General features: G+C 38.7%; 1 protein-coding gene across 2 annotated transcripts in view; it reads left to right on the top strand.

Annotated features, from left to right (window-relative positions):
- Positions 1-18851, top strand: part of fam189a1 (family with sequence similarity 189 member A1) — a 97878-nt gene that overhangs the window by 28765 nt on the left and 50262 nt on the right. For both annotated transcript variants that reach the window (XM_008405188.3, XM_008405192.3), the window contains exon 2: positions 13793-13849. In XM_008405188.3, coding sequence (XP_008403410.1) covers positions 13793-13849 — 57 coding nt within the window. The remainder of the gene's footprint in view (positions 1-13792; positions 13850-18851) is intronic.

Raw genomic sequence — 18851 nt, 5'->3', positions numbered from 1 at the left:
AAATTTACATAAGTGATGCCACTCAGCTGATAGACATAATGGTGGTTTCATACATTCTAACTTTAAATGAACTCAAAACTTTCCTTGTCATTGCTTTGCAGTCTGGATTGTCTATTTGTTTTATATTTGAGTTCAGTATGTGATCCATAAGCACTCTGCGTTACCATGGCTCTGCATGCAAAGTGGCTCAGAAATGAACGCTGATTGATAAGAAGGAGTTTGTGTATGCTGCTGCCGCTCAGTGAGGACATGAAGAGCATTTTGTCAAGTGCTTTGTGTTCACTCAGAAGTTACTTACAGGTCTGTTCCGATGAGCACTGCATGCTTCCTCCCATCAAAGTGAATCAGGTCTGACATTGACAGGCTTTCTGCAGGATGTGGCGTTGGAAGAAATGGCTCTTTATCTTCTGTAGGAACCTGGAAAAGTGCTGACAAATAAAACAAAATAAGAGTTTTATTATTTGTATTAATTTTATTAGCTAACATTTTGATAGTATTGTACGCAGTGAGGTAGAAAAAAATATTTCTCTGCTGTTTTGTCACACTAAAATGTTTCAGATTATCAAGCAAACTTTAATATAATACCAGAAGTGGCTCTGTGTTTCTTTTCTTTTGAAATATATTGCTTCTTGTAACTTTATTATATCATTGTAAATAATGTGATTTTAATTTTGTACATTTTTTAGGTTGGTTTTAGCAATTGCCACACTGAAGTCGCCGTCTCAAAAGCTTTGCCTATCAGAGCAGTGACGAGAAACATACCGGCATAGTCAAAGTCTTGAGTTAAACCCATGTGAGAGGCTGAGGCATCACCTTAAGCTGGTCATTAATGTTTTAAAATCACTCCAAAAGGCCTGAATTAAAACAATTCTGCAAAGAAAAGTGAATCAACCAGAGTCATCTTAGAACATGTACACCAGTGACGTGCGGTGAGGTTCATAGCTGGTGAGGCACCGACTTAATTATAATCGGATTTACAAATCTAGACAACTGCATGTTATTGTTTACATAAGGAAATTTCGCTCATGCGTACAATGCTGGAGGGCAAAAAGACTATTCTTTAACATGTGATGCTTAGCTGCGCCGCCGCCGCAGAATAATTCCGTTATCTCAATCAAACTTAGACATGTAGATATTATTAATTTTGTGCTGTGCTTAACAGCAAAGGGAGAAACCGTTAAAGTACAACTCAAAACCACGTCTTTCTCGCTCTCTGTATCAGCGCAGCTACTGTATGGCTAGATCGCTGTTACTGTCTCTTACTCTGCAGTTGTGGAGTAACAATGTCTGGGTTCATGAGCGCCCCCAGCGATGAGGCAGGAGAACTGCCTGCCTCACCTCGAATCTGTTCTCTGCCATTTCTGATCGCTCTTCAGCACACGAAACACATTACATACACAGTTGGTGACAATAAAAACACTGTACATTAAATGCATAAGAAAATCAGTTCATACATTAAATGTTTTCAACCATTTTATTGGCGACGTACAGACAGGAGGAGCATGCTCTCATAGAATTGCAGCCAGTGCAGTTAACGAGAGGTTGCGCAATCCCAGGTGAGGCTCAGCTCGCTGCGGCCTCACCGGCTTCGCTTCCAAGCATTTGAATGGAAATATGCAAAAATTCAGCGAATTTGAAGAAAAATAACATCAGATTTGGTTAAATTAAATGAAAAATAGGTACTTTACAGTGCAAACCACAGGGTGAAAATATCTTTATAAATGATTTCATTATTATATATTATTTTTCCATGATGACAGGTGAGGCCGTGCCTCACCTGCCTCCCCTGACCGCACGTCACTGATGTACACATGTAGCTGGCTCTTTATAAAAACAATATCTCTCTCACATCATTTAAAAAAAAATAAAATTGTGTTTTCTGAAATGTTTTCATCTACACAAACCAGCATAAATATGTTTCTGATCAGTGTTGCAAATGTGCCAAATGCATAATGGACAGTGCACTGCAAAGCTAAAAACATTGTCAGCCAATCAGAATCATTCAAAGCAACCAGGACTGCCAGCAGTTCATCCAGGTTTGCTCCAAAACCGGCAACAGCAGCATTGAAAGCCAATGTGCCTCTTTATTGGGAGGGAGAGTCGTTGTAAAACAGCTCTCCTCCAATCATCTTTCTCCTTTGTACTTCAATACATTGGAGCAGTTGGGCTTATAAAAACAAACAAGCAAAAAGTGTCTGAACCAATGTAAAAATCAGTACCTCTCTGATGGCCATTTTCCTTCCACTGCATGACCCACTCAGTAATGGTCACTCTGTGACATTATTGGTACTGCATCATTCGTTACAGATCGCAACGCATTGGACCCTGAAACTTTTCTGATGTACAAAATGCAAACACAAACACAGGATTTCCTCAAATCTCCACTTTGGTTTTCATGAACAGCTCTGTGTGGATGAAAGGCCAAACATATAAAGATGTGTTTGTTTATGGCTTTACTTATTATTCGACTAAGTGTGATTCAAGCAGTTATTATTATCGGTTTGATTTTTTTTTTCATAGTAAATAAAATCATGTTTTCTTTATCATATTAAAAAAATTATTGATCTGAAACATTTAAGCACTGAAATACTGGAGAACTGGAAAGATACAGATACATTTCCCACATTAAGACTAATAAAGTTGTCTGACTGACAGAGGAAGCTGGTTGCCTGGGAGCTTCAGTCCTGTGTCTTGCCTGCTCTAATGAACCACACATTATGATTATAACAACAGATCTTTCCCCTCTGGTATGTGTCGGTTTAGCTTAGTGATTTATATTCAGTATCATGTTCTCGTCTCATGGATTAAGCGGAGACAGCAAAAACCTCTGCGTGGAGGAAGAGAGGGTGGCCGAGAGGACACGCCTCCGAGACACCAGCAACATCCAATAAGATGTTGCTCCTCTGTTTCCATGGTTACGGTGCTGTGGTGCTGCTGAGCTCTAAAGTCAAGTGATGATATTCTTGTTGGCGGGTGGGGCGGGGTGGCAGGCAAGAGAAGCACGTGGTCGATGTGGAGAAGAGGGAATACTATAGAGAGTGGATCCAGGAGAGGAAATTAAGGGAGGAGAACTCCTGACGACGAGCTCGAGGAGTCAAAGTGTGTTAGCGTTTGCCGCTGTGCGCCTGAGCTTTAGAGGCAGCAGTGGACGCACTCTGTGGTGCTGTATACAGCGTCATCATAGTCAAATGCCCTGAAATGCCTTCAGAGGGCTTCATAAGCTCCGTGTGACACAAGTGCACGCCCACAGCCGGGTCGACAATTGCAGACACTTTGCGCACTGCTCTTTCATGATCAGAAAAGGTTGCTTGAAGGGTACAACTTAAATTATCACAAAAACACTAAGAGTTCATCTCCCCTGATGCCACAGCTGACCTTCAGTTCTTTTTTTCATTTCAGGACAAATGCACTTACGTAAGAAGTGCATTAAAGAACATTTCTCCTTAAATGTTCTTTAAGGAGAAACACTAGAGTTCTTTTTTATTTAGCTTTTCAGCATCCAGTTTTATCCATTTTAAAAGTGGACAAAGTGCTGCTTTTGCATTAGAAGACATTTGCTGACTCACTACTAAGGCAAAGTTGTGTTCTGATGCAAAGTGTGCAAACTTTTGAAACCATCCCTAATTTCTTCATGCTTTCCGTCATAGATGAACAATATATCTAATCGAAATAGCAACATGACTGCTTGGTGCAGTATTTGGTTGAATATCATATTTCAAATGCCATCCATTCACACCATCCATCTTTGTCATTGAGAAATTAAAGCTCAGGAAAGGATGGGGGGTTTATAATGATGGACAAGAAAAGAAAGAGTGAAGTAAACACAGGCTGATCAATGTCAACAACACTACATTCAGCAGAGTATTGCAATAACATGTCTTCTTTTAAAGAGGTTTTAATCAATAGTTTTGAGCTTATTAAGAGTTTGAGGTTCTTTCTTAGGATTCTTTTTCACTCAGTGTCTGATCAGAAGTGTAGGGATGGACCACTTAAGTGTCTACTCAACAGAAAGGAAACTCCCCCCGCCCTCCCAAAAAAAAGTGTTTTAAATTGAAATGTGTTGGACTTTGATTGCTTTTTTGTTCACTTAAAACACTCCAGTAGTGGACTAATTAGAAGTAAAGACAAATAGGAAGACAATTTTGGAAAAGAATCAGAGGATATAAAAACACTTCTGGATCATTAAGAAGAAAACCACCAAGAAATGACAGTTGCATTTAATTTACACATTTTGCGTTTCCTAAGTTCAGTGATGGTCCAGTTTCTGTGAAAGTGGAGCATGGTAAATCCTCTGCTGCAAAACCATAAGGGCTGATTTAGTAGGCGAACAGTGGGAAAAGTCTGAACATATTATTCCAGACCAGAAGGAGAGGAGGAGGAGGAGGAGGGTGGAAGAGTGGGATGCATCAAGTTCAGTAGTTAGCAACGCTGCGCTTCACTACAGATGTGATTGGATGTCACAGCTAACATCAGCAAGTTGACGTGGTTAATTCATATAGAGTTCAGTGTTTTTAGAGGAAAAGACAAATAAAAATTCAGTAGATTGAAAGAAAAATAAGACTGACACTCTACATTCACTTGTTGCAGGATTCTTTTAGTCCTCTGTCTTCCTCGTATTCCTTTATTTCATTTATGAACAGAGTAGTTTACTTTAAACCTTCACTAATGCCTGTGCCTACAATCTGAAGCACACGCTGAGAGTACAAGCCACATAAAGCCATGCATGCTTGGTAACACATGTATGCAACAGCAGATAAGAGAAAGAAGAGCTTAGAGATGGTTGAGCAGAATCCACGGGATTCTGATCTTGTTGGACAGGAAGGAAAAATAAAAGATAAAAAAGACTGAGGAAGTGAGTGAGGGTCAGGTGATGCTGTGTGTGTGTTTGCATTCTCTCCGTTCTTCGTTCAGCGTCACGTCCCACTGTGCAGTTACGAGGTTTTCCATGACACGTTTGTGTGTGTGTGTGTGTGCGTGTGCGTGTGTGTGTGTGTGCGTGTGTATGCGTGTGTGTGTGTGTGTGTGTGTGTGTGTGTGTGTGTGTAATGATCTTGTGGGATTCTCATACAATCTACCATGAAGCTCGTCTGAATTGACAAACCAGTAAAGGTTCCACCGCTCCGCTTGGTGCAGCAACTGATGGAAAATCATTAAGGATCCTGGCAAATAGCCAGTTACCGGTTACCACAGCAACCAGACCGACTCCATCCATCTTTTGCAGTGACGAGGTTTTGAGAAAACTGACCTTTTTTTTTTTTTTTTTTTTTTTTTTTTTAGACCCTCACTTCCAGTAATGGCCTCTGTGATTGGCGTCATGCATAAATGAATGAGAATGGCTCAAGACGATCCACCTAGTCTGAATCTACAGCAGTCTCTGTTCCTGTCAATACTACGGGGCTGGTAACATCTTTGCTGCCTTGTAATAACAACATGATAGGGTTTTGGGTGTAAACGTGTTTATTCGCTCTTTCGGGAATTACAGAGAAAAACAGAAATCGAAATGAAAACGAATATCAAAACTAAGGGAAAGGCTCTCGTATTCTGCACCGACTTTAAAGAGATTTGAGGCGAACATGGAGAAAACAAACTTACCTGACTCAGAGGGGGAGGAGTCAATTTTAGAAAACATTGCTTTAAATCTTACTACTTTATGCACAAAGGACAAAAAATGTCTGCGACGCAAATTGCAACTAGATCTGGAGAGAAAATCTTGAATCAAACTCTAAATGTATTCTCAGAAGCAAAGAGAAAATGTTTGTAACCAGCTAAAAACTCACTTGATGGATCCTATAAATGCACAAAAGTGGACCTATAACTTCGTCCTAAAACTGTAATTATGTTTAGCGAGACATAGAAACGGCATCCCATAACAAATTGCCTTGTAAAAAAAAGAGAACAATGTACTAGTCATATGAAAATATATTGCTAAACCCATGACCAACTTAACAAACAGATAAATCAGGGAATGCTATAAAAAATGAAATGGCTTTGAGCTTGGATTTAAAAAAGAAGTTGCTGACGAAGCCTACTGCTGTTCCTCAGGCAGGGAAATACAGAACGTTATCTCCAAAGCTTTTTCTCAGAGTCTTCAACTGAAAGCCTGAAAACGATAAAAAAAAAAAAAAGTCCCTGTTTGAGGATCTCAGACTGTAGGCTTGGTTATATGAGGATTGACGATCTGCCAAAAGCTGAGGAGTTAAACTGTGTAATGCTTGTAAGTAATTAAAGGAGGAAGGAAACTCTCTAAAGTGCAGAAGAAGCCCAGAAAACCTGGGAGAAACTGGGACAATATGGTCAAACTAATGTGTTTATTCTAGTTATCAGCATGCCGGTTTAAAAACTGAGTTACAATCAAATGAAACGACAATGGCGTCATATATTTGGAGTTGCAGATTAATATATTTCAAAGAATGTTGTTCAGTGATGACTTGCGAAAATGAGCTGATTTATTTTTATATTTACATTTGTGTTAGGTTGATTTCTTCCATATAATTAGGGAAATCAGTGAATGCAGTGTAATGATGGTGCATGACGACTGGATGAGTATATTTACCTGTCAGTGCGAGTGTTCAAGGATAACAGAAGCGGTAAAAGAAGGGAGACCTAACATATTCAAAATTTATGAGTGTAGTTCTTAAACGTGAGGGTGCAATTATTTTAAAGGAATGGTATTGTGCAAAATTGACTTTTTGAGTTTTACATCGTGTTATCATGTTATTCCCTCAGCAAAAACATACCTCGAGCTGAATGTCAGAGAGAGCAGGAGCTTCTCAGACCGTCAAAGGGTCAAATTACAAAGTCAAACATCTTTTAAGTCGTGTTTGATATATACAGCATTTTTATATCAACTTTAGTTTTTTCCTATGTGCCTGGAAAAAAAAAAAAACATCTTCAACAGTTTTCATGATTTGTTTAAAATATTGTACCTCCACGTCCTTTTGAATAGTTAAAAACTAATAAACATGTTTTTTGGAGAGCTTGTTCCGAAAGCGATAAAAAAAATCCATAAATCTGTAACTCTGCAACATCAGGAAAAAGTCTGAAATGGGTTTTTATCTTGGCTTGAGCTGAATTTGCTGCAGCATGTTGTGGACTTGACTTTTTTTTCTTTCTTTTTCTTTTTTTTTTTGTTCTTCCTCCATTGAGGATTTAGCCGGATTCAGCATTAGTATCACCTCTGACATTTATCCTTGAAAAGGTGTTTTAGGTTGTGTTTTGACATCTTTTATTTGTTGTTGTCCTGAGATGATGCCTCTCCTTCCCGTTCCGTGTTTTACCATCTTTCTTTGATAGCTGTGGTTCTGGTTCCTCTGATCCGGTCCTGTGATCTTTATCTCCCATTTCTGTCGACTGCACTTATTACATGGTGTTCTTCTGAAACTGCATTTGGATGTGGTGTGCAGAGTGTATCAGAAACAGAACAAAACTCTGTAAAGCTTGATATTAGACTGCAAAAGTTGAGAGCTTTTTGGAAAGTAATTTTGTTCTTCTCTACATCATCCTATCTGTCATTCTTACTCTGCTTCAGAAAAGTTTTTGGTCTGTTTTCAATTTTTTTTTAATCCGCTAATTCACACGCGTCAAACTCAAATTTTAATTGTGTAGTTCCAAATTACACAGTGCGAAGATGATAAATATTTAGATTTAGAGAAAGTGATAATATTTGAACAGTTTAATAGGTAGATTTATCAATACATTCTGTGAGGTGGAGGTCGGCACCCCTGCTCTAAATAAAACTTTTTTCTTGTTCTAAAAGATTTAAGGTAATAATAAATTATATTTAATTATTCAGAATAGTTTCCCTTGAAATTTTGCTCAGTTATTCTTGTTTTAAAAATCTGTTATTCATCCAAAATCCAAATTAACTAACACACCTCAGCTCACCTCTAATTTGTTTTCTGGCAACAAATCGTACTTAATACATAATCCTATATTGAAAGTTGCAAGCTTTGCGTTTTTTAATTTCCTGTGAAGCAATAACACTCCACACTGTGGCTGAACTTAAGGAAGCCATCTAAAACATTTATCGCTTTCTGTAAGCTTGTTTTTTTAAAAAAATGTATGTGACTTGTACATGTTTCCCTTTTGCTCCAGTTAGGATTATTTGGTTTTTGATGGTTTTGCCAACAGGGTATCACTTAGCACTTAAAGCTGAAGTAATTGTCAGACATATACATTTTTATCATGACATTACCTTGTTGTAACCAGGTGTGAGTGACTAATTCTGCCAACTACTGAATGTTAATCCCATCCTGGGAGCAGCCAAGAGGAAAAGCCCCCAGTGACTGACAGCAAGCAGAGCTATCACACGGTTCCTGCTCTCGTATAATTTCACTGCTTAGACTAGAAGATGCACAAAGACACACATTGTCCTTCACACATGCATACATGGGTGGACAGGTATGCAATGCACAGTGGGGGGTCGGGAAGGAGAGTGTGAGAACAGGAGATGAAGACCTCCACCATATTTCCGCTGCATAGGTTGGAAAAGTGCAGCCATCGACGTGTGCGTATCTTTTGAATGCTTGATTGCACCCTTGATATCTGTAATAACACGACATGAGCGAAAGAAATGTGTGAACCTTGTTCATTCATTTTGCAGATGAAAACCATGTAAAAAGAATTGAGCTTATGATGTTATATCAGATTTTATTTTTTTTCTTAAGCATCACAGATAAATGGCATTCCCACTCCGATCAAGGACTCCTTCACCCAGTCAAAGGGGCTTCGGGATCTCCAAGAATTTTGTTGGATTTGAAAAACCCATTTCAGTGAGAACACTAGTATGATCCTACTGGGCCTTTAGTTCACAATCTGAGAATTTTCACTATATTTGGGAGTTTTCTGCACCTCCACCTTCCATTTCAGGCTCGCTGTGGAGGAGAAGACAGTATTTTCAACAGCTCATCTGCAGCATGAGTGGATGCAGTCAAAAAGGGTTTCTTTATAGCTGCACAACTGCCGAACTGTTATAACCAGGCAATGTGCTCATATTTATGCGATGGCACTCACAAAAACAATCATGCACAAATATCCAAAATCTTTGTTTGATCACACTGAGACTCCAAAGGAGAGGCTTTATGCTCCTGCCCCTCAAGAACCGCTGTCCTGCTACTTTTAGATGGATCTCTGCTTCAGTACTCAAGAGTTAAATAATAACTTCACTGAACTTCATTCAGTGAAGTTCAGTGCAGAACTTCACTGAATGCTGTCGAGGCAATATGCTCAGAACCCTACTCTACAGTGGCGGTCAACGCATACCGACTCTCTGCTTGCAAACAGCATGACTATTTTCTTCTTCCTTACTCTATTTGTTTTATTGTCCTAAAGGCGTAGACCATTTGCTTTAGCTGCCTGATGAGATCCTTTTGTTGGCAGGAGGCCGTGTTCAAAGCAGTAAGACTGAAGCACTGACATTCTGGTGTGGGTGTCGTGAGGTTGACCAGTACGGTCATTCCTCCTTTAAATTCTCTTTTGATCAATCCACATAGGTGCACGTGGGCCACGACTTGCAGATACACCAACACTGCTGCTACCTGGCTTCAGAATCTAGAACCCAAATATAATACAACCTCTCTGACCTCCTTATCGTTCCTCAGATGAGCGTAATGTTTGGTGGATACCTGGATACACATGGATACATGTGGATACATGTGGATACACATGCTTCTGCCTCCTATTTGACTTTATCCCACCAGACCAGGGCATAACAACACTGTTATGGAAGACAAAGCTGTTCTTTGGTTGTTTTTGCTTCACATGGCTCAGATACTCTCCTGTCTCTTTTTTTTTTTTACTTTGATTATTCCCACTGATTCCTATATTTATACTGTATGAAATTGTCTTTGATATTAAAAGAAAAGGAAACCGTAGTAACCCAAAAAGTGCCTCAGAAGTCGCAGCCCAGAAGCATTATTTTAGGATCAAAACAGACAGCGAATAAAACTCACTTATAAAAGCAGTGAAATAATGAAGAGACAGCAGTCAGAGGTTCACCAGCTGGAGCAACTGCTGACTGTCTCTGAGCGTTTACCGTGCCGGACAGCAACAAAATAATTGTTCCCAGTGGACACTGGGATTTACAGACATGCGATCATCGCTGTAGGCTTGACCGCAGCTGTAAACACATGAGAGTGACAACGAGGAGTTCATCCAAACAGCCGGAGAACGCTGCCAGAAATACTCGATTTAGAATTTTTTTAATATTCTCTAAATGAAAAAAAAAAGAAGAAAGAATCCTATATAATTACTGTATATTAAAATGTTAATCCAATAACCTTTTAAAAACTTCATTTTTTGCATAATTAGACTTGCTCAATGTGAAGAAAATGTTTATTTTAGGGTATATTTCTGTAAATTGTTTGCTGCTTAAAAAATATTTGATGTATCTCAATGACATTGGTGTGTAAATGGCTTAACAATGTTTTAAATGAACCATACATTTATTTTTGCAGTAATGGGAAACTATCAGATTAAACATGCCAAAAAGCATTTTTGGAATGATAAATTTAGGTGAAAATCAATCAATTTGATCTGGGTCTGTATTCAGCCAAACATATGTAGGAATATAATAAAAGTAGGTCAACACTGAAATCGCTTTGGTTGCTTATAGGGGAAACAACACTATTAGGTTCCTGTGTTTCTGGAAGTAGTTTAAAACCCAGCTTTCAATGAACTAGACTTTTCTGGATTGAACATCCCTGCTGCTATCTAACCTTTTTTGAGTCTCAGATGATAACATTGGCAGCCCATTTGCCATGTCTTGTGAGTATCAAGGTGGATGAAGTAGTGAGAGATTGTCTGAAAAATGGAACAAGATGGAATGGAAAAGTGAAATAAGGAGTCTAGGTATAGACAATAGACTGAAGTAGAAGGGATAGCGTAAGTGCCAGCAATATGAGTGCCGAGCAGAAGTAGAGACACACAGATGGACTGTGATGTAGGAAGAAATTGGAACGGCGAAGGTAGCGAGATTCGAGGAGAGAAGGTAGACCTAAAGAGTGCAAGTGGAGAGGAGAAAGAAGCAGCACATGATGGATAGAAATGGGCAGAGTGTGGTGATGTTTAATGGAGGGTGAAGGAGAGTGAAAGGCAGAGGGAGACCACAGAGAAACGAGTGCCTTGGGCTACGGCTACCCTTTGTTCACCTACATTTTGATGATACGCAAATTCACACCTCCAGTTGAGCAGGCTGTAAAAATTCAAGTCTACACCTCGGCTGAAGTGTAGACAGAGAAGTAACACGAGGAATTTCTCAGAAAATATTTGATGTATTGAAGCATCTCATCTAAGAAGCTGAAGCACCATCGGGCTTGAATGTGACATCTCGAGTCCAAACAGACGGAAGTAGTGAGTAGAAGATACAGAAACGGACATCTCAACACAATTATTTCAGTAAAAACACCTGAAGCTTCGGGCGGACAGGTTCCAGGTGGATGGAGCACAAAATCTGCAAGCATGTTGGGGCTAATGGGGAAACCTGCAGCAGCAATCGGTCTGATGAAGTCATTTGGACACAAAAGTACAGCATTATTGCTGAAGTACAGCAATAATGCTGTACCTCAGCATTATTGACGTACATCAATAATCCTGCATTATTGATGTACTTCAATGCAGTTTAGAGGACAACTCGCCTCACAGCGTGAAAGTATCACAGGTGAAAAGGTACATTTGGCTGCAGTGCAACAGACATCATTGCTTTTTATTCGGCCAGTTTGTTTTCAGCTCCTCTGAAATGTTTTGGAAGAATCTGTAAAACATTGTCCTATTTATCACCTCCAAAGTGGCACAAATCAGAGGCGCTGATGTCACATTCATGAATGCGCATGCCCAGCATCTTTCCAGAGACGTTTCTTTATGCAAACCGGACAAACAATGTGATTGATGTACTCAGATTATTTTGACCACCCAGTGGCACCCAGAACAAAAGCATCTGCTTCCTGTTTTAACATTTTGTACTCCTGCCTAAAGACAGGCTGTACCTGTGTTCCTGTGTGGTTTTGTGGTGACAGAATTTGGTTTTCTTGGAAATTTCTCTGTTTGAAAGTAACCTGAACCATTGGAAGACGTTACAAGCACAACTGGATGCCATAAAATGCCTAGGTGTGTGTATTTATTTTAGTATTTTGGGTTAGGGGTTAGGTTTAGGTCTTTTTTATACATTGTCCTATATGGCTTATAAAACAATTATCTATTCACACAACTTTTACAAGGAAAACAACCAATTCATAAAATTGAAAATATTTCCCAATCTCTCAATCAATGAAATTAAGTAATTTAGGGAACTTTTATTCAACATATCAGTCACTTCTTAGATAAATAGACAACTACCATGATTATGCAGATAGCATTTTCAATTGCATCAATATTTTAGATTATTTTATCAATAATAATAGTGTCGTTGAACTTTGTCAGATCTAACTCCGTTTTATCTCGATGTCATTGAACTTTTCTAAAAATAGATGGACTAAATCCTCCTCTTCCTCACCGACTTGGGCTTCGCTCAGAGAAATCCGTGGTTTAATTTGCACTACATCACCCCTGTCAGCAAATAAAAACACATTTAAATTAAAACCAGGACATCTTAAAGATGTGGTTCAACAAACTGTTGAGTGCTAACAGCCTTTCCAGCCCATTTCAATTACCGGAAGCAGCCTAATGAAATGGCACTGTACTGGGATGTGTGGGTGGTAAATCACTCGTAAGAAGCTACAGGCTACATTTATTACTCTTCAGAGGCATCACGTCTTCTGCATTATGACTTGGTAAGCAGCACATTGTACAGGGCAAGGCTAATTCCACCGCAACTAAAAGAAAAATAGTCTGTGATCCTACAAAAAAAATCACACATTTCACATAAAAGATTGGTTAAAAATATGATGGACATCAACAGAAATACATGATTTACTGCATTTGTGAATTAACACGCCATGGTCTGATATGTCTGGTTTAAGAAAATGCAGTTTGTCCAGAGCCTGAATCAATTATCAATAAAGTGCAGTTGATTTTTGTTTAACCAGTCTGGTGTGTTGTGATTTTTTAGTTTATGCACTGGTATTGTTAACATGGATACATAGAGTGTCATAGATGGCACAGCTGTAGCATTTCTCCGGGGTTCTCCTCACTCTTGACACCCTTTTCCTCTTCAGCAGACTGAAACCTTTCCTGCTAAAAGCCCGTTTTGCTATATGTCGCCCTCATATTAGGAAGTACGTGTTGTTTTATTTCATCCCCACCAGCATCAGAATTTGTCCTTTATGTGTCATTGTTTTAAGAGATTTGGCTTACCTATTCACATCACTTTTGTTCAGGAAGTTCTTTTATCAGACTATGAAAGGAACAGTTTAATGTCAATCGTTTACTGGTGAGTCACTGGACAAGTTGTGGCATCAACATCATGATAGTCGATGCCACTTGTTTCAACAAGTGATTGTTTAGACATTTGCATTACATTCCATGCAGTGCCTCTTTTAGACATCACTGTTGACGAAATGCCTGTACAGAAGTAATAACAGATAAACAAACAGGTTTCAGGAAGACAAATTCAGCAAACCTACAAACAGACTCTACAAACAGTTGATGTTTTGAAATTAGTTTTTGAAAATTGAATAAATGCAATTATTTGCTTCAGTTGTTGTCCTCCAACAAGGTGAACTAGTGGCTCAAAAATATTCAAGCTCCTGCAAAATTAATGGCCAAGTCAGAGGAACTGATAAACAATTTGTTGCATTTTCTCACTCGTGTCAGTAATGTTTCTTGACAGCATCTGTTTTGTTTTGTTTTTTTCCCTCAGGTTTTGCTCTCTGGACTCATCGGAGTGGTGTCATGGAAGAGGCCGCTCTCTCTTGTGGTGAGTGTCCTCTGAACGCCCACACTCGGCTGCTGATCTCACAACTCCGAACAAACCAACAACATTGGAGTGAAATAAAGTCTTTTAGCGTGATGGTGGGGACGTGGTGTCCCTGGCTTTAGCCTACAAAACACCGCAGCGTAGATGAGATCAGAATTGACAGGAAAAGTCAGAAGAAGCAGAATGCTGAAATAAGTGTGAGGTTTGGCTAGTGGGAGTCCATATTGCTGATTCTGAGTTTACCAAAGGCTGTGAAACAGATTAAACTTTTTCTTCTCTGTGGAAAACAGCAGATGACATGTTGTTGACACTGAAATAAATCTGGTGCTGTGGCTGCATGTGTCTTCTTAGCCTGTTGATGGTTGCATTTTTGACTTAGCAACTGTTCAGATGGTCGCAGACTAGAGTTTTAACTTATAAAGTTAAATGAAGGTTGGGTCCTACGATCAATTTTTAAAGACGTTTTCATAGTTTCAGGTCCACAGATCTCTCTCAGCTTGTTACAAAATGGCAGGTTGATAAAATGCTTCAAAACTAAATTTCAATTCACGACTCAAAGGTCAGCGCTCAAAGCCTTAACAAAAAGCTCTCTAAATTACTTCAGCTTTGAGGACTGGAGCACAGAGAGCCTTTGAAATACTTCAAGAAGAATAGGGAAACATTTTGACTGACAGTTTTGAAAGATTAGCAGAAAGTTTGACTTCTTGAAAGTAAAATATTCAGCAACTGGGTCGGCTTAGAACTGTTTTCACTAGAACTGTTGTGGAACGCATAAAACTGAGAGACTTAAATCCAATAAAAGTGCTTCAAATCAACTGCAAGGTGGAGGCTGCTGCAGCTAGAAGATGCAACAAAAGCAACTTTACACAAAAAATGAAGAAAAACAAAAAATATGTTTGCTGAAGCAGTATTACAGATGACAGAAATCAAAGAAACCTAGTTGTAACCAGGTATTTACTTGTTGAGCTGCGCAGTACAACTAGCTGCTGCAGGAAGTTAGAAAAGCAGCAGTTTAAAACCCTTCTGAGTCAATAGTTCAAAATAGTTGGAGTTGTTTTTGCAAATGGCAACCTTTTTGGCAGATACATATTTCAATTACTGTGTTTGTAGGTTTCCTGCAGCTGATGATTATTTTGATGTTGTCAATTAACAGCCAGCATTACCAAGATCAAGTCGTCCAAGCTCGAAATTCCAAAAAAAGCCTCTTACCATTATTCTATTAGCATCTCATTTGACTCTTCATATGATCTTTTACTGAAATGCAACTTTTGTTAGATCAACTATGACGTAAAAATGCCACTTTTGTTTCTTCAGGACATAGAGAAAACTTTTAGGTAAATGTTAGAAAAGCCTCTTTTGCTATTTTTAAATCATGACCACCAACCTTAACTGATTCAAATGAGTACTTTTGATATTTTTCCGGCTTATTTTATGACCACCTGGATTTGCCATCAGTACAGGTTTGGTCGACACATCAGTCAACATTGTACTTCTCACATCTGGATGTCTTTATGCTGCAGAAAAAAAGTGTTTATATTGATCTTAACAACATGTATAAAAAGCATTTTGCCACAAACATGCTTTGGGAAGAAATACAGCATAGACTGGAACACAGAAATTAAAAAGGTTGGAAATTTTGTAAAAAAAAAAATCAAGATTACACGTCCGATAACAGGGACATTTATTTAGCACTATGTAGAAGGCTCTTGAAAACAAATGCATAATTAATGACCCATTCAGACCTGTTTTACATCCAGTATACTGTATCATAAATCATTCTTCTTTTGCTCACAAAAATATTTAGCTGTGATTGAGGTTTTTTCTGTTTCTTTTTTTTTTTTAAGCTGAGATCAGGACTTGAGTAGCCCACACTCTACAAACCCCAGTCCAATCCTGTTTCATGCTCCTTTAGTACCACAAATAATATAATCTTATTCCTCCAGTGTAACACACATGATCTTACACCCCTCCCCCACCATGCAGGAAACAGCTTGTCTTACTCCCTTAAGTTTTATCACCTTGCATCCCTGCTGCTTTTTCTGCATTCTTGTTTTTCCTGTATGTGTTTGCTTGTGTGCGTGTGTGCTTGCGCGTGTGTGCTTGCGCGTGTGTGCGTGCATGTGTGTATTTATTCCCTTCCCCCAGCTCACACCGCCTTCCTGCAACCTCAAACCAAATGAAGACATCAAAATCATTCCAGCTCCTACAGATCAAAAGCAGTGTCCCACCACTGAAGGGTGCACAAACACTGGTCACACTGTTAAAGATGCTGGGAAATCTTCTCCTTGTCTTCGTAAAAATCATCTCGGGCTTAATTGCTGCCTCTAAAGGGGTCTTAATATTCCTTCTTGTGTTCATGACTGTTACCCTGAAGCCTCATGTTCAGCCCTGACAGGCAAGCTTCTGGCCTGGACCCAGTGATGACTGACAAGTGACTAATACACCGGCTGGACAATTTTAAAAGCTGGCAACATTTCACCAACCCACCTGCCAACTGTGGGTGGCCATGCTCTGCATCGTGATTTGCTTAAACTAGTGTTCCTCCAGACTGCTTAAGCACGTGTGTTAGACATTTGTTTTTCTAAGCTGTCTTCTACGAGCCGGGGCTCTCATAAATGGTCCAGACAATGATCATGTAATAACAACAATATACATTTAAAGCCATTTATTATGAGACAATGATCTTTTGATTGCATGCGTGCAGTAATTAAAGGTTAAAAAGCATAATTATATATAGATTTTTTGCATACGTCTACAATGGTTCCATTGTTTCACAGCCAAGCCAATACTCACAGTGTGTGATTTGTTGTTACAAAAACTTTCATTATGGTGGTTATTAATCAACATCCCTAAGACTGAGGAGAACATTATTCCTGTTTTGTATTTGTTTGGATTCTAATATCGTTTTCATTTTTCTGTAACTTAAAATTCACTTTATGAGCTAAGGACCCGCACGTTACGTGGCAGAATGTTTTTCTGTCAAATGGTTTTGTGCATTTTCTTTGGTTTATATATAAATCTACTTGTAACCTGAATGTTTCGACACAAAAGTGTTGGGTGTTCTTCCCCATTTACTCGTACAGTAGTTTGCAGAAAGTTTGGCTCATGTCGCCTTACAGAGTTACTGTAACGTTGTCACAAGGAGTGTGTTAGCTGTAGATGTGCCTCCATTTCACTCAAATTATCTTAACCAAACCTTACAAAGTCAAGACAACATCATTCAGTTTTTCCCAAATACGTTTATCAGAGAAGACATTTTTCTGGGATTGAACCAAGACAAATAACTTTGCCAAAACCTAACTGACCTGAAACAGGAAAACATACAGTTTGATGCAAAGAATATGTCTTTTTGCACTGTGTGTAAATAGATGGTTCTGGTTGTGTGTGAATGATGAAATCTTGCGTATTTACGGCCACAATAGTTGTTTGGTTAAGTGAAGTTTATCAATCATCTTTCTTTCGTTTGTTTTCTTCTTTTCCCACACATCTGAACTCAACTTCCTAATGACAATTGTTTAATGTGTTTATTGTTTGTTTAAAAGTTTTATGACTTCAATTTCCAGCCCTCGAAGGCCCTTGATTAGTTCAGCTTTTGGGTCCTTTTCTCAAGAGGACTGTGACACAGCTTTGTCATCGCTCTTTTAATCTTATATCACGTGCATGATACTTTATTGCACACTGATATGGAGCTGAGTTGTTTCTGTTTTATCAGTAAACAAGCAAAGGTGAGGAGGAGCGACATAAATATGAGTTTAGCAATTTACTACAGTGTGTGCTGGGGGAAAAAAAAAGATTTATCCAGGATAGTGAGTACCGCAAATACATCTGTCTGAGTCAGGGTCTTCCCTTGAGGCTTTTTATTACTCCTGTCTGGGATTTAGAGTCACACAGATTCATTAATACGATTATGTTGTTTACTTGTTCGCTTAATTTCCTTCTTTGAATGAATAAAACATCATCTCAAATTACACTTTGATCTCATTTGGATAAGAAAATTTACTTACTACATCCAAGAATATGAAAGAAACTTCCTGTATGGACTCAAGGTTGCTTGGTTCTGCATTCAAGTTATTGCTGTTTTAATGTTTTTATTGTGGATACACAAACACCTTGCTAACAGAGACTGCAATGTCTAATTAAGCTTTAAAGTAAACATACAAAATGTGTTAAAACCTGAAAAAGTGTTGAAGCACATGTGAGAATTAGAAGCCACACTGTTTCTTGGCTCATGCCATGTCTTTCTGGATTCGTCAGTAGTTACCTGGCAACTAAAATGTGATCACGAGACTAAAGCTGTGTCTGAATCCATCCCCCGAGACTCAGACTGAGCTGAGCTAACCCAAACTGAAGAGACAGATGGGATTATTATTAGTGTTATTAAACTAAACAGTTATTAATTTAATCTTTCTCCACTTTCAGCTCTTTATGTTTATTTGAAATAATAGTTTTGGCGGGCCAAACAGGGTGGAAAATAAAAATACAAAATGTGAAACAGGGCGTATATGGTAAGAGGTGATCTACTGATGAAGAGGCAAAACGTGTTGGATGAAAAATTCAGCGTTCTCTGAAACATTTTCAGATTTATGGAGATGTTATTACGCTTAGTTGAAAGAGAAAACAGTTGTCTAAAGGGCTCATTAGTGTGTGCTCCATTATATTCAAGGAGGAGCTTCAACATATCACTCAGATGGTCAGATGGAAAAAAAAAACAAAAAAAAAACGCCCTTCACTTTTTTGCCTTTTTCTGACAGTGATGGATTATGTGCATCAGAGGACGGTTTGGTTCTTATTTATTCCTGCTGGGGAATAAATGTGTGATGGTTGTGCCACATGAAATTCATGTTTTAAAACTCTCCACCAATACAAGCAATAAATTCTTTAAATACCTCTTTTTAGGTTTAATGTAAAGTTATTTCCATATTTCGGTGCAACTAAATTGAACAGAAATATTGACTTACCTTGTGCTTTAATATATATAATCTCTTGTCAGGAATGAGCACTG

Source organism: Poecilia reticulata, chromosome 3 (assembly GCF_904066995.2).
Source record: "Poecilia reticulata chromosome 3, P_reticulata-male-v2, whole genome shotgun sequence".
Classification (NCBI taxonomy): Eukaryota; Metazoa; Chordata; class Actinopteri; order Cyprinodontiformes; family Poeciliidae; genus Poecilia; species Poecilia reticulata.
Note: the sequence above shows the minus strand (reverse complement) of the source record. Positions and strands in the feature narration are given on the sequence as shown.